This window comes from Lasioglossum baleicum, chromosome 19, assembly GCF_051020765.1.
Source record: "Lasioglossum baleicum chromosome 19, iyLasBale1, whole genome shotgun sequence".
Taxonomy (NCBI): Eukaryota; Metazoa; Arthropoda; class Insecta; order Hymenoptera; family Halictidae; genus Lasioglossum; species Lasioglossum baleicum.
In genome coordinates, this window is record NC_134947.1 from 7,900,221 (window position 1) to 7,922,470 (window position 22,250).

General features: G+C 35.2%; 1 protein-coding gene across 9 annotated transcripts in view; it reads left to right on the forward strand.

The window, feature by feature from the left end:
* Cask (peripheral plasma membrane protein CASK) overlaps positions 1-22,250 on the forward strand; it is a 601,001-nt gene that overhangs the window by 505,220 nt on the left and 73,531 nt on the right. For all 9 annotated transcript variants that reach the window (XM_076443708.1, XM_076443712.1, XM_076443710.1 and 6 more), the window contains one exon: positions 931-999. In XM_076443708.1, coding sequence (XP_076299823.1) covers positions 931-999 — 69 coding nt within the window. The remainder of the gene's footprint in view (positions 1-930; positions 1,000-22,250) is intronic.

Consider the following 22,250-nt stretch of genomic DNA (forward strand, 5'->3'; position numbering starts at 1 on the left):
CAGCTTTAATTTTTGAAAAATTTCATAGCTCTACCTCATTTCTATCGAAAGTTCTTTGATTTTGTTTCCGATTTGGACGAAAAGTCCCACTGTGCGCCGGGTACAAATCTACTGGATTACATACCAAATACATCATAATTCGTAGGAGAAATGCACTAATTTTGAGAAGAAAAGAAAGAAAACAATTGTAATCAATAGACTGCGGATCTTTATGCGAACTGAAAATTGTACGCATTCATTGCAAGACATAGGGTAAAGATACCAGTTACCGGATTTTTAGTGACGACTTGGAATATTTTCATTAATTTGAAGGGATTCTGTAATTTATTTTGCATGCATACGATTGATGATCAACCTTTCTTCTGTATTGTCAAATTTTTCCGGACTATTCTGTTCGAATGCAAAAGAAATATTAACAAACACAAGAAATTTGTGATGACAATTTGATTAATTAATTCTTTTTTATGCCGTTGCACAATAAAATCATTATTATATTATCCTCAGGTGAATAAGGTTTCTAACCAATGTTTTCTATTAAACAAAAATTATTCTAATACTTTCGATTCATATACGAAGGGGAAACACCAATTTTATTTTCGGAAACGAAGTAATACTGGGTACTTCATGTTATTTTTATTAATTTCGAAAAAGATTGTTTTGTGTCCGATAACCGGGTGGGGGATGGGCACGGTACCTGATACCTTTACCCTAGGAGCCAAGAAGGAATTAAGAAATGTGTTGACACTCTCTTAAATTCTTGTAATACCTTTATTGCTTGAAATCACACCCACCGATTTTTATCGCAAACGCATAAAACCCGCAGTCTAGTTGAGCGGTTGTTGCGCGGTTCCACCGACTAGAAGAAATAATCGAACAGCTTCCGCGAGAGGATCCAGCGATTTTGCTGAGCGATTCCGCTTTCTGTTGCAGCGTGAAGCACGAGGATCAGTGACCTTCAAAATCGTGCCGTCGTACAGAAGCGCGCCGCCACCCTGTGAGGTACAAGTAAGCCCTAAAACCCAATCCCAATCCCCACACCTGACTACAGCAACTAAACCCACACCCGCGGCGGCGACGGTGTCGACGAGCACCAGCTCGGACACGGCCGCGGCGAAGCTCGGGAAATCGGTGAAAACCTCTTCGGCAGCCACTAGCAAAGAGAAGAGTAGCAAATCGAAGCCATCGAAAAACAAAAGTTCGGCCTCCTCGACCGAGAGCACGCCCAGACGACGGCTGAACCCCTTATCGGCCCTTAGGTCGCGAAAATCTTAGATAACAGGCCGCGATAGGTCGCCGATACGTCTCCTTTAGCTCTCCTGGCGCCAGTTTCAAGTAGAACTTAACAATTAATCTGTTGAACAGCCTCTGTCCCTTCTGCCTTCGTCGGTTATATACGTAAAGATGGCTGATGATGAATTTTTTAATGATCCTAGGAAATAGTTCTCCGAGATAGTACTTCTTCTATCGTCTAGTTTTGAGAATCTCCTGAATACAGGAATTTTGTTTATCGTTCTGTAGCTCGTTATTGAGAGATAGCTAATTAATGGCAGGTTGTAGTGCAGGCGTGGGCAATTTTGCCTCAATTGCAAAACTGTCCCCACCGTAGCGCCTACTTTGCCCCACCAGCATCCGTCGTTACTATGTCGGAAGGACGCGTTTCGCTTGTCGCAAGCAGTGCGCGGCCCTCGTGCATCGGAGCCACGAGGAGCGCCACCGAAAGGAAGCTTGGTGGGGGAAGCAGGCGTTTGAGGGGCTCCACCCGTGCCCACGCCTGTTGTAGTGTATACGTAGAATCAACGTGTTTCGATTTATCGGGAACGCTGGGAAATTGTCTGATGCGACGAGAGAAACTTTACTTGGGAAAACACCAGGTCTTTAGCAAAATTATTTTCATGAAATCGTTCCCATTGCTTCACAATTGTTAGAATAATGGGAATGTTTCTTTTTCTAACGAATATGATTTTGTATACTGTCCGTCCAACAAGAGGTGGCAGAGATTTTGACAGTGGGGCGCAGGGGGCACTGTTGCCAGAATCGTGGTACTAAGCCATACCCCCACTATGACCTCCTGTTGCCCCTACTTTCCTTTTCCACCACGCTCGCGCGCTACACGCACCTCTACTATGTGACATGGTATTAATTTAAATGCTATTAATTTACGCTATTCAATGCAAACAATGCTTAAAAATGGATTAAATATTTGAAATGCGCTTACTAATATATATAAAACCATCATTAAAATCTATTTTTGCTGATATTCGATGATTGAAATCTAAAACGTTTTGTTCTACTTTGAATTTTCTGACTTTGTCTTTAGAACGCTGTATCTGATCACAGAATTATCTGAAATGAATAATATTTTGGATTTGGGAGCTTTGAAGGGTTGTTTCTTTATAGGAAATAATTTTTTCAATGTATTAAAGTTGAAAAATTGAATTTTGGCCACGAAAAAACGTGGTCTCCAGACCACTGTACGTCACCACATCGCTCTATTGCAAGCGATTCGGCCAATCGCGGAGGACGTATAGCGCGAAGTAGGGATACCACGTGGTACCTACGAGTTTCTCTGTGCCCTCTAAGCTCACCGAAATTTCTATAAAGTCACTGTGTTTTGTGCCCGTGCGAAATCAATACGGGCAATACGGAAATTGAAGAGCTGAAATTAACGTATTGAAATTGAAAAATTGATGTTGAAATTGAAAAATTGAAATTGAAGTTGAAGGGTTGATATTGAAATTGAAGTTGAATGGTTGAAATTCAAGTTGATATTTAACGAAATAAAATTGAAAAATTGAGGTTGAAATGGAAGAATAGAAATTGAAGTTGAAATGGAAAAGTTGATGTTGAAATTGAAATTGAAGAGTTGAAATTAACGTATTAAAATTGAAAAATTGACGTTGAAATTGGAAAATTGAAATTGAAGTTGAAAAATTGAAATTGACGTTGAAGGGTTGATATTGAAATTGAAGTTGAAGTTGATATTAACAAAATAAAATTGAAAAATTGAAGTTGAAATGGAAAAATTTCTATAAAGTCACTGTGTTTTGTCGTCGTGCGAAATCGATAAAGGCCGGTTTATGTACTTCTTTAAGGCCTGGTTTACGTTGTATTTTTGTCCAGAAGAATTTAAAAGTTGTTGCACACGTCTTGTTGTTACTGGGAGCTCCAATTCAGCTCGAAATTCTGCTGCAATTTTTCCTTTCCTTAGCTGCAGACCTCATTAATATTGAATGTTGTCTCTTTGACTATTTTTTATTACTACCTTTAAGATGATTTTTTCCGTAATTTTCACGTAAATTGATATAATTATTAATCACAGTATATGACCGATTAGTTTTCTTAGCAATTGCGCGATTAGAGCAGCCCATATCTTTATAAGCATCGATTGATGCTTTTTCTTCACTTGTTAGTACTTTTCCTCTCGGCACTCTCATACACGTGAATCGAATTATAACAAACAGGGATTTCTGTGAGTTCTAAAACTAATACTTTTAGAATATTCGCAGTTTTCCGTAGTTCTCTGCTCAGAATACAGAGAAACACTAAGTGACTTTATAGAAACTTCGCACTTGTGTTCTGCACCACACTGAAAAAAATCAAAACAAACGTAAATAGTAAACATAGCGGTCTAGAGTACGCAGTCCGTCTATCCGAGTGTCTACAAGGCACAAGACCGGATACGATAAATCAACAAAAATGGTGATATTTTTAAAATATCTATGAAAAAGAAGATGACTTTATAGAAATTTCGACCACTGTATTGTTGGACGCACAGTACATGCATCGTATACCTAAATTTATCGACTGGGTTACAACTATAGTAGAAGACAGTATTTAATTTAGCGGTAAATGGCGTCGTCTTTAAAAGAGGTGTCAGCGTAAATATTCTATTTAACCAAAGACAATATTTAATTGGCACTCTTTTTATTATTATATCGCTTGCGTGTTAAGATTGTGTTGAAAGATACTTGCCAACTACCTTCTAGTCATTTATTCTAGTCGCTAAAAAATACCAATATCTTGTTAAATGTGAATAACAATTCCTCATTTCTCTCGCGGCAACGATACGTCGAATAATTAATTGCGTGTACACTCGATCGAATACTCGATTCTATTATAGCGTTTTCTTAGAGCGTTAATCTAGTCAAGGCTATACCAAAGTACCGAAGTCTACAAATATATTGTCTTCGCGATATACGTAAATATTGAAATTTCATCTCTGTTTAACTTTTAATTACTCGCGTCAGAGTTGGACAGTATTGAAATACTTCTTGCCTCGGCTCTACAACGCCATCTCTGTACTACGATATGGAGTAACGAATAAACCATTAACCAACCATTAAAATTATTTAAATACCGATTGGAATAAAAGATACATCACTTTTATTCGGCATTCGACTTTTATTTAAATAATTTTGTAGTGGATGTATTCGAAGCTTCGAATACAATTTGTAACTATTATTCATCGATCACATTCTCGGCGAATACAAGATTATTTAAATAAAAGTCGAATAAAAGATACTTTTGTATTCGAACGTTCGAATAACGAATACAAAATTTTGTCTCTTTTATTGGTTATTCGAAATTTGTATTTAAATAGAATTTAAAGACATGCATTTAAATACAATTTTTGCCCAACACTGACTCGCGTACAGTATTTACAATGTCGAAACTTTAAATTTCAGTGTTTGGAGCATAAACAAAGGTGTCGGCCACACTAGAAAATATCTATTTTGCACTAAAGTAGTTGTATCGGTGAATAGAAATTTACATATTTACGTTGGAGTGACGTAAAGTTGCAACCAGTTGTGTAGAAAGTGGAGTGCGAGTAATTGAAAGATAAATTATGAAGTATACTTAAAGTTTACGGCCTAGTATCCACACCTGTGGTCTACGAATGATTTCCCAACGAAAAATTGTTACATTGCCATAGTCCGTGAGACGAAACAACGCGGAGAACGTGCGGCAACATTTTTTCTCATAGGTTTGTTCGTTGGAGGATAACTATGCTGAAAATGTAGATCGCTCGCGTGAGCTTAATTAAAAAAAAAAAAGAAGAGCTTTGTTCAGAGAATTTCTCCGCAAATGCACGGCGCTAGGTTTTATGTTTGAAGTGTTGATAGACTCGTTTTTTTTCAATAGAGGAAAGCTATTTTCGCGCGCGTAAACAAACATACAGACACAGTTTTAATCCGATCGGATATTTTGAATATTTTATTTTTATACGGTACGCGAGCAAACAACGGCGGTTCTCTGTTGTCGTTAAAAATTGACTTAACGGGGTAGGATGACCGGGAATATTTGTTTATTAAACTATTATACAGGGTCATCCGTTTTTAAACGGCCAAACGTTAACCAGCTGTAGAGGACCCCAAATGGAACAACTTTTACCCCTATCACTTTTTTGGTTTCGGCCTTGATTTCCAGATAATTGCAAAAAACCATCATTTTTTGAGTTTACACAAAATTAAATATCTCAGGACTCCAATGATGAATCTTGATGGTTTTTCCTTTGTTTAGTTTAAAATAAGTAGGGGCATCTTTTTTATTCAATAAACTTTTTTGTATGACCTTCGGATCATGGTTTTTTTGGCGTGGGGCACACCGTGGAGCCTGAAAGAAATAAGTTGGAAAGTGGCGGTGTGCCCAACGCCAAAAAAACCATGATCCGAAGGTCATACAAAAAAGTTTATTCAATAAAAAAGATGCCCCTACTTATTTTAAACTAAACAAAGGAAAAACCATCGAGCTTCATCATTGGAGTCCTGAGATATTTAATTTTATGTAAACTCAAAAAATGATGGTTTTTTGCAATTATCTGGAAATCAAGGCCGAAAGAAAAAAAGTGATAGGGGTAAAAGTTGTTCCATTTGGGGTCCTCTACAGCTGGTTAACGTTTGGCCGTTTAAAAACGGATGACCCTGTATACTGCTGATTCTTCTAGTTTACAATCTAGTTGGATAGTTGGTGTCTAATATTCATAAAATGTTGTATCGTTTGTGAAAGTAGTACATTAACAAAGAGAAAGTGATAAGCAAGAAAGTAATGGAATTTCGTTGCGCATTGTTTTTTCTGCGTGATACTAAATACTCGATAGGAAAGTTGGGATTCAGTTTTTCCTATTATAATCTAGTTCAGGTAAACTCGATGCTTATATTAATCAGTCGTGTACACACACAAACATGTGTCTATTAGAAGTGGTGTTAAACTTTATTGAATGAATAGCAAAGTTAACATTAAGGGTTGTCAGATAGTACTGTGATCGATAAATCTCTATCTACGTAGTCTGCTTCTAAAGATTGTTCTTATTAAACCTGTTGGAAACAAATCTTACATATAAAACGTTCATTAGACTTTTACGAATTAGCTAATTGGTAGATCTATGCAGTATTCTTCCTATTTCGAAGAAATCGTAGATCATCTAGAAAATTATTGTTCAGCCAATTGTACTGAAGTTCTTCGTGCACAGGCTGCTTAAACAGTTCGACTAATTACAGAACAAATTAAGAGAGAAATTATACACAGAGTTTGTACACGTTTCATTTTACTGGAAATTGAAACTGCAAAAAATGATCCGAGTGATAAATGTAAGAAAACAAACGGGGGTGAGATTAGAGAGAAATTATAGTATGTATTTTGTTTTACGTAATTGTGATAAAAACTGCAAGACGATCTCAATGAAAAAAAACGTGGTAAAATGTGAGGAAACAATCGAGTGAAATTGGAGGAAGAGATTACAGAGATTTGACGTATTTTATTTTATTAAATTGCGATAAATAGTGCAAAATGATCCGTGTAAAAATTTTAGGAAAACAACTGGGTGGAATTAGAGAAAAATTACAGAGATTTGACGTATTTTATTTTATTGAATTGCGATAAATAGTGCAAAATGATCCGAGTGAAAATTGTAGGAAAACAACTGGGTGGAATTAGAGAAAAATTACAGAGTTTATATGTGTTTTATTTTATTAAATTGCGATAAATACTGCAAAATGATCCGAGTAAAAATTGTAGGAAAACAACTGGGTGGAATTAGAGAAAAATTACAGAGTTTATATGTGTTTTATTTTATTAAATTGCGATAAATACTGCAAAATGATCCGAGTAAAAATTGTAGGAAAGCAACTGGGTGGAATTAGAGAAAAATTACAGAGTTTAAATATATTTTATTTTACTGAATTGCATAAATATTGCAAAATTATCTCAGTGAAAAATCTAAGGAAAGAACTGGGCGAGGTTGGAGAAAAGTTACAGAGATTACTCGTATTTTATTGTAGAAAATTGCGATAAAAACGGCAAAATTATCCGAGTGAAAGATGTAGGAAAACAATCTAGTTAAATTAAAGAGAGCTTGCAGAGTTTATATGCTTTATTTGACTAAATTTCGGTAAATACTGCAAAATGATTCGAGTGAAATTAGAGAGACGCAGATTATATTGATTTTATTTGGTTAAATTGTGATAAAAATGATTGAAGCATGTAGGAAAACCACTGGATGAAATCAGAGAAAAATTACAGAGTTTATGTGTTTTATTTTACTGAATTGCTTAAATACTGCAAAATTATCTAACAATAAGTGAAAAATGTAGGAAAAGAACTGGGCGAGGTTGGAGAAAAGTTACAGATATTATTCGTATTTTATTTGATGAAATTGCGATAAAAACTGCAAAATTATCCGAGTGAAAGATGTAGGAAAAGAATCTAGTTAAATTGAAGAGAGCTTGCAGAGTTTATGTGCGCTTTATTTGACTAAATTTCGGTAAATACTGCAAAATTATATTTATTTGTTTAAATTGTGTGATAAAAACTACAGAATGATCTGATTGAAGAATGTAGGAAAACAACTGGATGAAAGAGAAAAATTACAGAATTTATATATGTTTTATTTTACCGAATTGCATAAATCCTGCAAAATGATCCGAGTAAAAACAATCCAGTGGAATTAGAGAGACAGAGATTATATTGATTTTATTTGGTTAAATTGTGAGATAAAAACTGCAAAATGATTGGAGTGAAAAATGTGGGAGAACAACCGGGTGAGATTTAGCGTAATTGAGCTTTTTAGTAGTCGACGTGCGGGTCGTCTAATTTTATGGGTAAATTTTACTCGGACCAATCCCGGGTTTATGGAAATGCCCACTTATCCAGGACATTCTGAATATTACACGATGAGTCCGGAGGACATTACGTAATACAACCGGAGATCAGATAGAAAGCCTAATTTTAAGTAAATTCCCGTAAGCACGCGTCTGGGAACGCCCCGCTCTGCGAATGTAGTTTTAATTAACTCTGATTAGTTCATATCCCGGATTCATTTCTGTAACTGCATATTGTCACTTGTTTCGTTAACCAACTCTCTGCTAAGCTTGGAATCGGCCATTCGCTTCTCCAAGATGGAAAATCCCCGACGATCGTTAATTCTCGGCCCGCGAAAAGACACAAAAATAAAAATAACAGTGCTCGCTAACTTCATAAATATTCATAATACTCTGTTGTCGAAGCATTTGCTTCGTCGATTTCCATGAATTAGGGGAGGCGAAACCTGAAGTACACGCGAAACAGCTTTGAAATTACTATGAGATACGAATAAACATTTTTACAGTAGAGATTCAGAGATATACAGTCTGTGTAAAATGTATTCGTGCGTCCTTTGATGACTTTTTTTGAGTCGATAGGAGGATTTGCTTGCTGGCTAATGCGTAAATAATTTTGTTTTTAATTGTTATTAAGCTGGAGTGGGGTAAATGCGCCCTAGTTTTTGCAATGCTGGACTTTAAACTGATTTATTTTCAGTCTGGTACGTAAAAACTTAACGTGTACGAATACTTTTCACATCGACTGTGTACGTATACACTTAAACAATTTTCGTAAGAGATGAACAATTGTTTCCAAACGAAAGGGACACCGCGGAGATGATTAACAAACTCGTTCAAGACCGTTTACCACGTGCAATACTCTTGCCAAGGAAACTCGTGTCTCGTAGTTGAAAGAAATATCGTGTAATAGATAATACTGTGCACGATTATTCTAGGCATTTAACCTTCTGGACACCGAGTACGATTTGAACGGGATTAAATTCGAACTTCGGATGTTCTCTTAATAGTTGGTAATTTATACATAGCTGCAGAGGAAGTTCCCGTAGCTTCAACACGGGTGGAGACAATTCGTATAGTGGTTTGCCGTGTACTTTGTCCACTGGAGGCTCGCTGTTTTGATTTCACCTATAGAATATACCTCATGTTATAGTATAACCTAGTTAAACAATTGAATAGTGTCCTCGAGTGTCAATAGTTTAACCAGTCGCCAGCGATTGCGAGTTTCGAGTTTAAAGCCCGAGCTTTAATTGCGAGTTCGACCAGCCGATTACGGTTTAGAGTTTAGAGCCTCCGGCGTTCCTCTCTTCATGTTTACAATCTATATGATTATTTCAAATTTCACCAGTTCAATCAATCGATTTACTAAATTCCATTCGGATTAACACGAGGAATGTTCCCACGAGGAAAAAGATCCATAAATAATTGATTTAAAAGTGATACTAAATATAAAAACGGACTAGGGTAAAGGTACCAGTTATCGGACATCTAGTGACGACTTGGAAGTTTTTTTATTAATTAGAAGGCATTCTGTAATTTATTTTGCATTTGATTTGATTAATTATCAAACTTTCTTTTGTATCGGTAAATTTTTTCTGGACGATTTTGTTCAAAAGCAAAAGAAATATTAACGAAGCTCTGATCTTACCCAGGTAGCACACTGTTTCAGGTCTGAAAGTCTTACGTCATAAAAAGACGTCATTAAGACCATAAAACAGTGCGGTTTTTATATACACATAATCTAGCAGTACTACCGTTAGTATTATTTGTTCGAGTTTGTTTTTGCTCCAATTTCAATTTCAACTCTTCAATTCCAACTTCAATTTCAACTCTTCGACTTCAACTTCAATTACATCTTCAATTTCCATTTGTCAATTACAATTCTTCGACTTCAACTTCAATTTCAACTCTTCGATTTCAACTTCAATTTCAACTCTTCGATTCCATTTTTTCCATTTCAATTTGTCAATTACAATTCTTCAATTTCAGCTCTTCGATTTCAACTTCAATTTCAACACTTCGATTCCATTTTTTTTCCATTTCAATTTGTCAATTACAATTCTTCTATTTCAACTTCAATTTCAACTCTTCGATTACGTTTTATCCCTTTCAATTGGTCAATTACAATTCTTCTATTTCAACTCTTCTATTTCAACTTCAATTTCAACTCTTCGATTACATTTTTTTCCATTTCAATTTGTCAATTACAATTCTTCTATTTCAACTCTTCTATTTCAACTTCAATTTCAGCTCTTCGATTTCAACTTCAATTTCAACTCTTCGATTCCATTTTCTTCCATTTCAATTTGTCAATTACAATTCATCTATTTCAGCTCTTCTATTCCAACTTCAATTTCAACTCTTCGATTACATTTTTTTCCATTTCAATTTGTCAATTACAATTCTTCTATTTCAACTTCAATTTCCATTTTTCAATTTCAACTCTTCTATTCCAACTTCAATTTCAACTCTTCGACTTCAACTTCAATTACATCTTCAATTTCCATTTGTCAATTACAATTCTTCGACTTCAACTTCAATTTCAACTCTTCGATTTCAACTTCAATTTCAACTCTTCGATTCCATTTTTTCCATTTCAATTTGTCAATTACAATTCTTCAATTTCAGCTCTTCGATTTCAACTTCAATTTCAACACTTCGATTCCATTTTTTTTCCATTTCAATTTGTCAATTACAATTCTTCTATTTCAACTCTTCTATTTCAACTTCAATTTCAACTCTTCGATTACGTTTTATCCCTTTCAATTGGTCAATTACAATTCTTCTATTTCAACTCTTCTATTTCAACTTCAATTTCAACTCTTCGATTACATTTTTTTCCATTTCAATTTGTCAATTACAATTCTTCTATTTCAACTCTTCTATTTCAACTTCAATTTCAGCTCTTCGATTTCAACTTCAATTTCAACTCTTCGATTCCATTTTCTTCCATTTCAATTTGTCAATTACAATTCATCTATTTCAACTCTTCTATTCCAACTTCAATTTCAACTCTTCGATTACATTTTTTTCCATTTCAATTTGTCAATTACAATTCTTCTATTTCAACTTCAATTTCCATTTTTCAATTTCAACTCTTCGACTTCAACTTCAATTACCACTTCAATTTCAATTTTAACTTCAACTCCCATTTCAACTTCAATCGCAAATCTTCAATTTCAATTTCAACTTCAGGAGGAGTTCAATTGCAACTATTCGATTTCAACTTTAATGTCAACTTCTTCAATTTCAATTTTAAATTCAACTCTTCAATTTTAATTTCAAATCTTCAATTCGACTCTTGAATTTCAACATTAATTTCTACTTCAATTTCAACTTCAGTTTCAACTTCAATTTCAACTTCAGTTTCAACTTCAATTTCAACTTCAGTTTCAATTTCAACTTCAATTTTTCAATTTCAACTCTTCTATTCCAACTTCAATTTCAACTCTTCGACTTCAACTTCAATTACATCTTCAATTTCCATTTGTCAATTACAATTCTTCGACTTCAACTTCAATTTCAACTCTTCGATTCCATTTTTTCCATTTCAATTTGTCAATTACAATTCTTCAATTTCAGCTCTTCGATTTCAACTTCAATTTCAACACTTCGATTCCATTTTTTTTCCATTTCAATTTGTCAATTACAATTCTTCTATTTCAACTCTTCTATTTCAACTTCAATTTCAACTCTTCGATTACGTTTTATCCCTTTCAATTGGTCAATTACAATTCTTCTATTTCAACTCTTCTATTTCAACTTCAATTTCAACTCTTCGATTACATTTTTTTCCATTTCAATTTGTCAATTACAATTCTTCTATTTCAACTCTTCTATTTCAACTTCAATTTCAGCTCTTCGATTTCAACTTCAATTTCAACTCTTCGATTCCATTTTCTTCCATTTCAATTTGTCAATTACAATTCATCTATTTCAACTCTTCTATTCCAACTTCAATTTCAACTCTTCGATTACATTTTTTTCCATTTCAATTTGTCAATTACAATTCTTCTATTTCAACTTCAATTTCCATTTTTCAATTTCAACTCTTCGACTTCAACTTCAATTACCACTTCAATTTCAATTTTAACTTCAACTCCCATTTCAACTTCAATCGCAAATCTTCAATTTCAATTTCAACTTCAGGAGGAGTTCAATTGCAACTATTCGATTTCAACTTTAATGTCAACTTCTTCAATTTCAATTTTAAATTCAACTCTTCAATTTTAATTTCAAATCTTCAATTCGACTCTTGAATTTCAACATTAATTTCTACTTCAATTTCAACTTCAGTTTCAACTTCAATTTCAACTTCAGTTTCAACTTCAATTTCAACTTCAGTTTCAATTTCAACTTCAATTTTTCAATTTCAACTTCCATTTTTCAATTTCAACTTCAATTTCAATTTTTCATTTTCAACTTCAGTTTCAATTTTTCAATTATAACTTCAATTTCAACTTCAATTTCAATTTCAAATCTTCAATTTCAACTTTAGGAGGAGTTCAATGTAAACAATTCGATTTCAATTTTAATGTCAACTTCTTCAATTTCAATTTCAAGACTAATGACAACAAATTAATTAATCACAGTTTCGTAGTATTTTCCATAGAAAATTTCGGATAACAAAAAATCCTGTTGTTTCGGGGAATAATGTTTCCAACTAATGTTTTCTATATCCTAAACAAAAATGATTGTAATACGTTTGATTTATATATGAAGGGGAAACATCAATTTTTTTTAGTTTTTAAAATATATTAATACATACTAGGTACTTCATGTTATTTTCATTAATTTCTAAAAAGTTTGTTTTACTGGTACCATTACGCTAGTTAAGATCAAATTAAATATAAAATACTATATTTCTTCCCCTCGCCTCCGTAACTAATACATTCTAACAAATGATCATTCTGTTTCGATCACGTTTGTCTCGTATTTTTTATCATATATAATCCTGTCTCTGGAAGTAGTTGAAAAAATTCGTCGAGTAGTCTCCAGGACGACAGCGTAGATGTAAACCAGACAACCATTAAATAATAATTGAGAAGTGTATATTCCATAGGGAGTTCATAAAATGTATAGTAACAAATTGTGTAGGACAATAGGTTTCAGGGAATAGCGAACTAGTCAACGGAATAGCCTAGACGCTACGAGAATGTTTATTTAAGTAACAGCCTGTAGAATAATTAACATAGAAACGCCGAGTAAAAATTGTAACCAAACTTTCTAGGGCTTACGTTGTTAGAACGGAATTTCTTGTTCGGATACTAGGATTAAGTAGAAACAATTCTTCAGATTCTTTCGCAAGCTTCTCCGATCCTATTCTCCGGAGATCTTGCTGGGAAGTGTATTCATTAGGGTGATCCGTAACGCTTAATCACCATCTAAATAGTTGATATGTAAAGCTTTCTAGAGCAGACGTTAAATATTCTAGGGACTCTTTAGGCAAGCCAAAGGAAATGAATCCCTGTTGAAAACCCTTTTCCGTCCAAGAATTTACGTAGCGACCTAGAACGGACGATAACTTGGCGCCAGGATACAAGAGATAGTTAATAACACAGAGCGGGTTTTTCAAAAATGTTTTTTCATTCTTTAACGATTGCCGTGTGGACCTCTAATTATACACCGTGTTTCTGTCTTAGTATTTTTAGTAACATTTCATTTCATTGGAACCTCTGCTGCGTGAAGAAAGAAGGATGCATGTAATAACTACGTATCTTTTCATAGTACAGGGTCGTTTAATTATTCTGAGTAAATTGCAGGCCTAATTTACCTACAACTATAGTTAGCTTGCCTAACGCGCACCGAGATGTGTCTGTAATCGTTTCTACAATCCTTCTGTTGTTAAAGTACAACTGTAACGTGTAACAAAGTACTGGGATAATTATTTTTTAGTAGCTCTTTAATGAGAAAATGACTCGTTGACTTTGTCGAAGGACGCCAGATGAAAATGCAGCTTTTAGGAACAAGCTACATTTTTGTTGATGTAACACCAGTCCTATAGACAGTATGTGTTTACTCTCTTTCCTCTTAAATTAAAATTATTCCAGATGAAATAAAATCAAGAATTAATTTCGTTGAGACGTGACACTAAAATATTCCTACACCATTATTCAAAATATTGTTTAGAGTGTTAAATATCTTGGTATCTAATCAAGTACTAAACATTTAAGCATTCGAGGAGGTGTTACATCAATTTCGTATCCATAAAATGGAAAAAATTAATATATAGAACGTAACGTTTAATTGTCGAGTTAAAATAGCTCAGACTGCAAAGTGTGAAAATCTCGCATTTTGTTTGGTCTCTTCACTGGCAGATTCTGTATGTTCATTTTCCTCTCGAATTAAAATTACTCTGAGTAGAACAAAATCGAAATTTGTTGGAGAACAATTTCCCGCGTGCGGAAACACTGATAATATCTTAATCGAACAAGATTAGAACTATTGTAGAAATTATGTAGAATTATGATGTATTTGGTATGTAATCCTGTAGATTTGTACCTGGCGCGAATGCAGATCGAAGTTTCGAACCTGTAGGATCAATAGTTGAGGAGTTATGGTCGCTTAAACTTGAGCATTTTTGACAGCGCCCTTATCTGTCAAAAATGTTCAACTTTGAGCAAGCATAACTCCCGAACCATTGATCCTACAGGATCGAAACTTGGATCTACAGGTTCTCCGGGTACAAATCTACTGGTTTACATGCCAAAATACATCATAATTCGTAGGAGAAAGGTACTAATTTCGAGTCCGGTGAAGTAAAGTTTACCCAAATCATCCCTGAAGTGGTCGAATATATTTTAAATGAAGACGTTCTGGATACGAATGGTTACGCCCGTTACAATCTTCTAAATACATAATTGATTATTATCATTAAACGCGAGCTGTGCATCGATAACGAAGACATTCAAAGCGCCGCAGCGTTCGCGAAGAATTCATGCAGCAGAGGTTCGTTTCGTAGAACGGTACGAATAACGAGATTTTAAAAACAGAGACTGGCGTAACGAGAATTTCAGCCATACTCGCCATTAAATTCTGTATTTAGGTTAGCGTCTGAAAGCCCCCGGGCTTGAGAATCCCTTAAACATCGTCGACCGATGAAGAATAAATGTGAATTTCACGATTGAGAGCACGCATTAACGAACGATGGATCCTCCATCGGATTCCGATGTCGTAGAAATCGAATTATATAGTTAAGTGAAACGAAACTAGGTCGTCGCGGACGGGTTATCCAAAAGGATGCGCCATCGCAAAGAAATACGAACCGTAATCCCGATGTTTTCTCAATGTCTTCGTCTTTTTTCTGCCTGTTGAGAATGTCCTGAGCAAATTTGCAGACTGTTAAAGCACGAATCTATCGCAAATTACTATTTTTCGAGAATAAGGAAAATTCGATTACCAAATTTTGATTTAGTTATAATTAGACTGCGGATTTTATTTATTTATGACACGAAAATGTGTGCAATTTCAAACAATACAAAGATTAAAAGAATTTGGAAATATCTGTATGTTATTTTGGACTTGTTAAAATGATTGAAGATACAAAGGAATTTTCGCGGAAAGATTCGCCGCCTGCTTAGACTTTAAACAATATTTTAATTATGGTTCAGAACAATTTTCAAGTAATAATCATTTACAATCAGTGGAGTAGCCTCGTTCCTCGGAAGGGCTCTCGCAAAATTCGTTTAGAACGGTTAATTTAAAGCCATGTAATTATTTCAGTTTAAAACCGTACTTGATAACGATTCATTTGTTTTCTGCAACGGTTGTTTGTTGTTCTCTCGGTTATTTCTGAAACTGTTTGATAAGTAGACAGCGGATTTAAATCGGTAAAACCATCAAAAGAATTTAAAAATACTGTTATATTATTTTCGACTGATTAAGTATATTAAAAGAGAACATACAGTCCTGTTCAACACGAGTCTGTTGCTGTTCAGGTAGAGCATTTTTATTTTGCGTAAAGATTAATACTACAGAGTATTTGCAAATCGATTTCCATCTACAAATCCTAGAAGTATCGCGGCTAATTAAATCAACGAAATCAACGCTTTGAATGGCCATTTAAAAGTTTATTTATGTTCCGAAACATTTTTTAAAAATCGGAATTACAGTTCGTAATGTCCTCGTCAATGTTAAAACGTCCGGAAAGTATATTGAAATTCTCAAGCACCGACGAAAACGTGGCTCGCGATTTCACCCTCGGCCGTCCCTGATTTCACGAACTGAATCTGTCCCTCGAAAACATCCATGAAATAACAAAAATAAACAGTTATTTTTCCATGTTTTCTAATTCATATTTCACATCTTCGGTTTCTCGATTATGTCTCGCATTGAAAAAAATAAAAGTCGCGAAGTTTCTGTGTCGAACTCTGTCAACTTTGACACAAGGGACGAACGAGGGTCGAACAATTTCCAGAAACCTTATTCGAACAGATGTTCCCTTAAAATGATTTCCGGTTCTTCCGAAACGACTGTTTCGTTCTAACAAATGTAGATTCTAGCGTGCACCCACTGGGAAGTTCGTCGAGTGCAGAGTTGATCGTTGAAGTGTTTTATAAAGTATATAACTGAGAGACTATCGGAATATGTGTAATGATAAACTGTGTTGAGATATGTGATAGAATTAACTAATTGTTATAGAACCGTGTAGGTATAAATGCGAATGAAGGGGCTAGCTCTAAGGCTTGTGAAATCCAGTAAGTTCCAGAAAGAGGTCTAATAGATTCTAGACTGACAGGTTCGAGACGTGAATATAATGTACACTCGGTGTACGCAGAGCCAGAGTCGCCAGATGAGGGGAGGGAGCACGACCGAATGGAGTAGACTCGTTTCTTCTCATTTCTTGATAACGCAAACATGGGATTTTTCAGTAGTCAGAAGCTTTTCACTAGATGAAAGATGATTTTTACGTAATTTGCAATATTCGGCAGCATGCAACTGCCACAGCTTTATGACAAATAGCCTAAATGCCTTGTAAAAATAGTTTCAGATTTTTTATCTGGCGCTTTTAACTTCTGAAAGAGAAATGAGAAGGCGAATCCCCCACTCTTGTAATCCTGGAGAAACGAGTTTACCTCCTTAAGGGGGAGAGGTTGTCCCCTCTCTGCCGCGTCACGTGACCAGGCCGCGGTGGAAGGGGAAGGAAGAGTGGGGACACGATACTTCTATGGTTGTCAGGAAAAACACGTTACAATTTCAAAAAATTCGAGTTTAAGCATCGATTGAGCTTCATAGTACAGGATTTACGTCTTTGCCAGAGAAATCGTCATGAAAATAAATTCCGAAGGCTCAGAAAAATACAGTAGGACCTCGATTAACCGGCTTGACGCATTAAGGCCCGAGGGACATAATTGAGATGTACATTATATTCCAAAATAAATTTGTTATTTTTAAAAGTTTCTTTCCCTTCGTAGTATAATAATCATATTTAAACGCGTATTTGTTTATAATCGAGGTCCCACTGTAATTTGAAACGACAATATCTCCCGAGTCTTTCTGACAACCGCAGACTCAATCTGGCGATTCCGGCGCAGCCGGTCAGGATTCGTTCCAACGATTTTACACCCTACAGAGAGCCGTATTTTCTGTAAGCAAAGTCTGTCCATATTTTCAGACCTGTATTTAATTAAGCGGCGCCAATGGAAGACGGTTTTCACGTTTTTCCCCCGAGATACACGCGACACGTACACTGCACACATCAAACAAACACACATACACACAGAGAGATACACGTATATGCATTAATCGCGAGATACGATTCCACACGAGAAAACAAAATGGAAGAATTACTGTTTCACGTACCGAAGAAGAACACGCTGATTGCAAAAAAAAAAAAATAGAAGGGGATCGTAAGATTTACCATTTCTGTGTAACAAGAGTGTTTCTCTCGATTTGGAGCTCTTTCTCTGTACTTGAACAGTAACGTTTTGTCAAACTGAAAATTATCCATTCTTTCAGCTTAATACAGATGTTATTTCAGAAACACGATACGTTTTTCTATTAGGACACGTGCGACGGGAATAACGGCTATCGGAATCACGTTCCTGCGTGTGCGATTTGCGTCGCAGAACATGCTCGAAGCAATCTCAGTCGTTCACCAGTGGCAATTCGATCTCTTTACACCCTGTTCGCTCGCAGTTCCCGCATCATTTCTTCGAAATGTTCTTTTCGCGTGTATTAAGCACGTTAGACTGCGGATCTTTAAACTCGGCCAAAATTGTCCATGTTAGTCGTACCGAGTGAAAGGAAATTGCAAAATTTTTCTTTCCAGAATTTCGACGAGTCTTGTTTAATATTATATAATATATGTATAAAATTATATATATGTATATACACAGTATAGCGCGGACAAAAGTTTAAAACCACTCTGAAGAAGATGAACTTTTTTAATATTGTACTATACAATTTGAACTTTTTTGGGAAAAATTTTTCGAAAATCTGCAATTTCTTACCATCTTTAAACGTTTGTAGCTCATTGCAACGTCGACCGATTTTGACGAAATTTTCTGACTATGTTTCATTGACACAGATCTACAAAACGTATTTTTTAAATTTTCAATATATACCCACATAAAAAAGTTAGAAAATCAACTTTTAGTATTTTTTCAACAATTCCGATCAATTGCAATTTTTGAAAAAATTTCTTTTCACATCCTTTAGTAAACTAATTGCTCTAGCTTCCCACAAAAGTTCAAATCGTACAGTACAATATTAAAAAAGTTATCGTCTTCTTTATAAAGCAGTCTGAAACTTTTGTCCGCTACTGTGTATTAATATTAATACATTATATAATTAATATAATATATTATATATTATATTATATAATATTATATAACCTAATATAATATATTAACATATTATATTATATAATATTATATAACCTAATATAATATATTAATATATTCATATATAATGTTAATATTATATCACACAATTATATAATATATTAATATATTATTTTGTTAATTGTATATATAAATATTAATATATCATATTAATATATTAATATTAATACATATATACATATATTAATGTTGATATATGTATAATATTAATATATAATATAATATAGTATATAATATTTTACAGACATTCTGAAATTTTTCTAACGTCCTCGCAAATTGTTTTTCCTCTTAAATAAGAACCACCTTTGATTTACATCACTTACTTCTTAAACTGCATTTTGACCAGAAGGATATAAAAAAAAATGTTTAAAAACTGTCGAAATGTATTCACAACATTTTTCAGATTTTCTTCTTACATTTACTCAACCCTCGCCAATTTTTCTTCCCAAAGAAAAATTGTCTGTGTCTTACGCACGCTGCTTTGACGATACTTGTATTTTAAAAATACGAATAACTTTTATATTTATTATTATCTCACGAATGGTATACTGTTTCCTCATAATCTTCCAAAATATTCTAGCGTATCCGAGAACTATTTCAAAACTACATTTCCTATTCTCCGAAAGCAATGTTCATTTTCCTCGAATTTCTTGATCGAAACATTTTGTAAGAGTTTCATTCTAAAATCGGATATTTCATTTTTTTTTGTATTTATTTTACGTCGCTTTTTTCATATGCAACAACCTAATAGCTTCGAGTGCAAAAGGGTTGATAAACCACTGAAAGTATTGCACGAGTTATAAGATGAATTTTTTTTCGATAAAATGAAGAGCATCATATAAAATGGAAATATTTAACCCCGGAAGAAAATTTCGTTTTTCAAATTATTAGGTGTAGAAATTAATTTGGTGCCTTTTTCAAACAAACTTAGTATTTATTTATGATGTAATCATACATCTGTTATTTTTCGAAAGAGTCTCCATAATTTTCGACGACTTTGCTCCATCTTTCAGGCAACTGTCGAATTCCTTGACGGAAAGAAGATGGCGGTTTTGATCTAATAAATTGGTCAATACTTGTTTCCACCTCTTCCAATGTTTGGAACATTTGTATCTGCTAAATGATGATCTGGAGTGATGGGAATAAATGAAAATTCAAGCAGAATCCACAATTCATTCATCAAAATCAAAGCAGAACAAATAATTTCAGCATTTTTCTTGAATTGAAAGGCGAACGTCTCAAACATTTCTTAAGTGTCGGTACTTAAACGTCACAAAATGGCGGGCGATTATTCGCGTTCAAACCAGAGTTACAACTAATTGAATATCAAGGCGCCGAATTAATTTCTACATCTAATCGAATAACTCCGAGTGCGAAGGGTTAATTAGAAGAGGCGCAGCAAACAGCGAGATACTCGACGAATGAAAAAAGAAAAAAAACACAGCGGGAACAAATAGCTCGTCACTGGAGATCTCGATTTAATCGGTTTCCAGCGTGTTCTGCGCCGATCGTTCGTTCGCGCGGCAACAATTTTACACGTTCTGATTACTACATTCGCTCGCACTTTATTATGTAAATTCTTCGAACGAGATTAATCGATATTTCTCGACACGTTTCGTCAACGCGATTCGTCAACGTTCTTTCCTCGCGGTTCAATCGATAACGATCGCGGTTCACCGACGAATAATACTTTATTCGTAAGGAGCCGGGAACAATGGCCGCCGGTTGGCCGGCAAACGAAATTCATCGGGAGACGAATCTTATGGAAATGTAACCGTATCTCGGAATTCCGAAGCCTTTCGATTACGTTCGTTCCTGTGTGGGATGCAGTAACGTACGTAATTCGGTACATGGTCTTTGAAACGCACAAACATTACACGCAAACACTTAAATCTCCCGCCCCCCGCCGCCCCTTTCTCCCTCGTCCGCTTCACGTATTATGTATGTTTATATATACGTGTACATATTTACATAGAATATATTGGTTGTTTCAATCATGTGTTTATCTCGCGCAGCATGGGAAAAGGTGATTTTCTGATAACTAAATTAACGCGAGGAGGGCTCCTTTAGAATTCTACCGCACGTCTCGATGCTGGGTAAACGGTGTAACAAAGCGAAAGGTTCAATATTCTCGCACAGTGTGCAGTTACGAAACAGTCTTCCAATTCGGTTGTTCTTTTAAATTTGTTTCATTGAAGATACGCGGTTTGTATTAGATGATTGCAAACGTTCCTGCCCGATTCGAAAATAAAAAAACATGAGCGTGTACACTCTCAAATAACAATGTTATTAATTTTCTTCGGATTCGTACGATTTGATTATAATTTTGTAACGAACTAACGATGTCGGGTCTCCGGAAATCGGGCACGAATTTCCGCGTTCGTCCAATATTATGTACAAATCAAATTGTCGTCTCACGTTCGCAAGTAACGAATTGCTTCCAACGGTACACAGCATCGAAGAGTACACACGTCAGCTTGAAGCTCTGTTCCGCAAAAGAATTGCTCGCCTGGGTGTCTCATACTTTTCTTTGAATTTTCATTTGAAACTTGATTACAGCGTTTATCGTCGATCTCGATAAATGATTCGTACGAAAACTTCAGAACTTTTGTTCTCGTAATGAATTGAACGTAGCTCGGAAGCAGTTTAAAGTTTCTCGTGTGGACATTTTTCTGAACGTGTTCTATGTAGAAAATTAATTTTTTCTCGAGAACCGAGTCTGATAAAATGAAAACGTTCGAAACACGGAAAGCTAGAAGTTTCTATGTACCCTGCATTCTCGAGACGACGAATAGATGCAATTTCGAGAAGCAACGAATGTTAACATTGTTGTTACAACAACACGTGGAGCCTAATCGATCGGCAAACCATTGCCGATCCAAAAATAGGTCGAAAAGCGGGAGCTTCTGAGAAACCCTCGCTTCGAAAATCGATTAGGTATGTCCGATGGGTTTTTCGTGCAGTCGAATATATTTCGATGGACCAATCGATATATTTTGTTGATTAGTACGTTGGTTTAACCAACACATCGCCGAAATTCAGTGCGATCTCTTCATCGAAGTATAATTATTAGGGGTGCGCGGGTATCCGAGCCTCGGGTCGGGTTCCCGAAAAGTTCAAATGCAAATTCGATCGGGAAGCAGTGTCGCCAGATCAGGAGAATTGACTCGAACTGAGGGGAACACTGTTACCCCTCTCTGCCGTCACTGGGTTAGTCACGGCGCATTCGGTGCGCGCATCGCGTCACGTGACAGCTCCGCGAGGAAAATGGGGGAATGACGCCGTGGAAGAGGAAGGGTAGAGTGGGGACAAG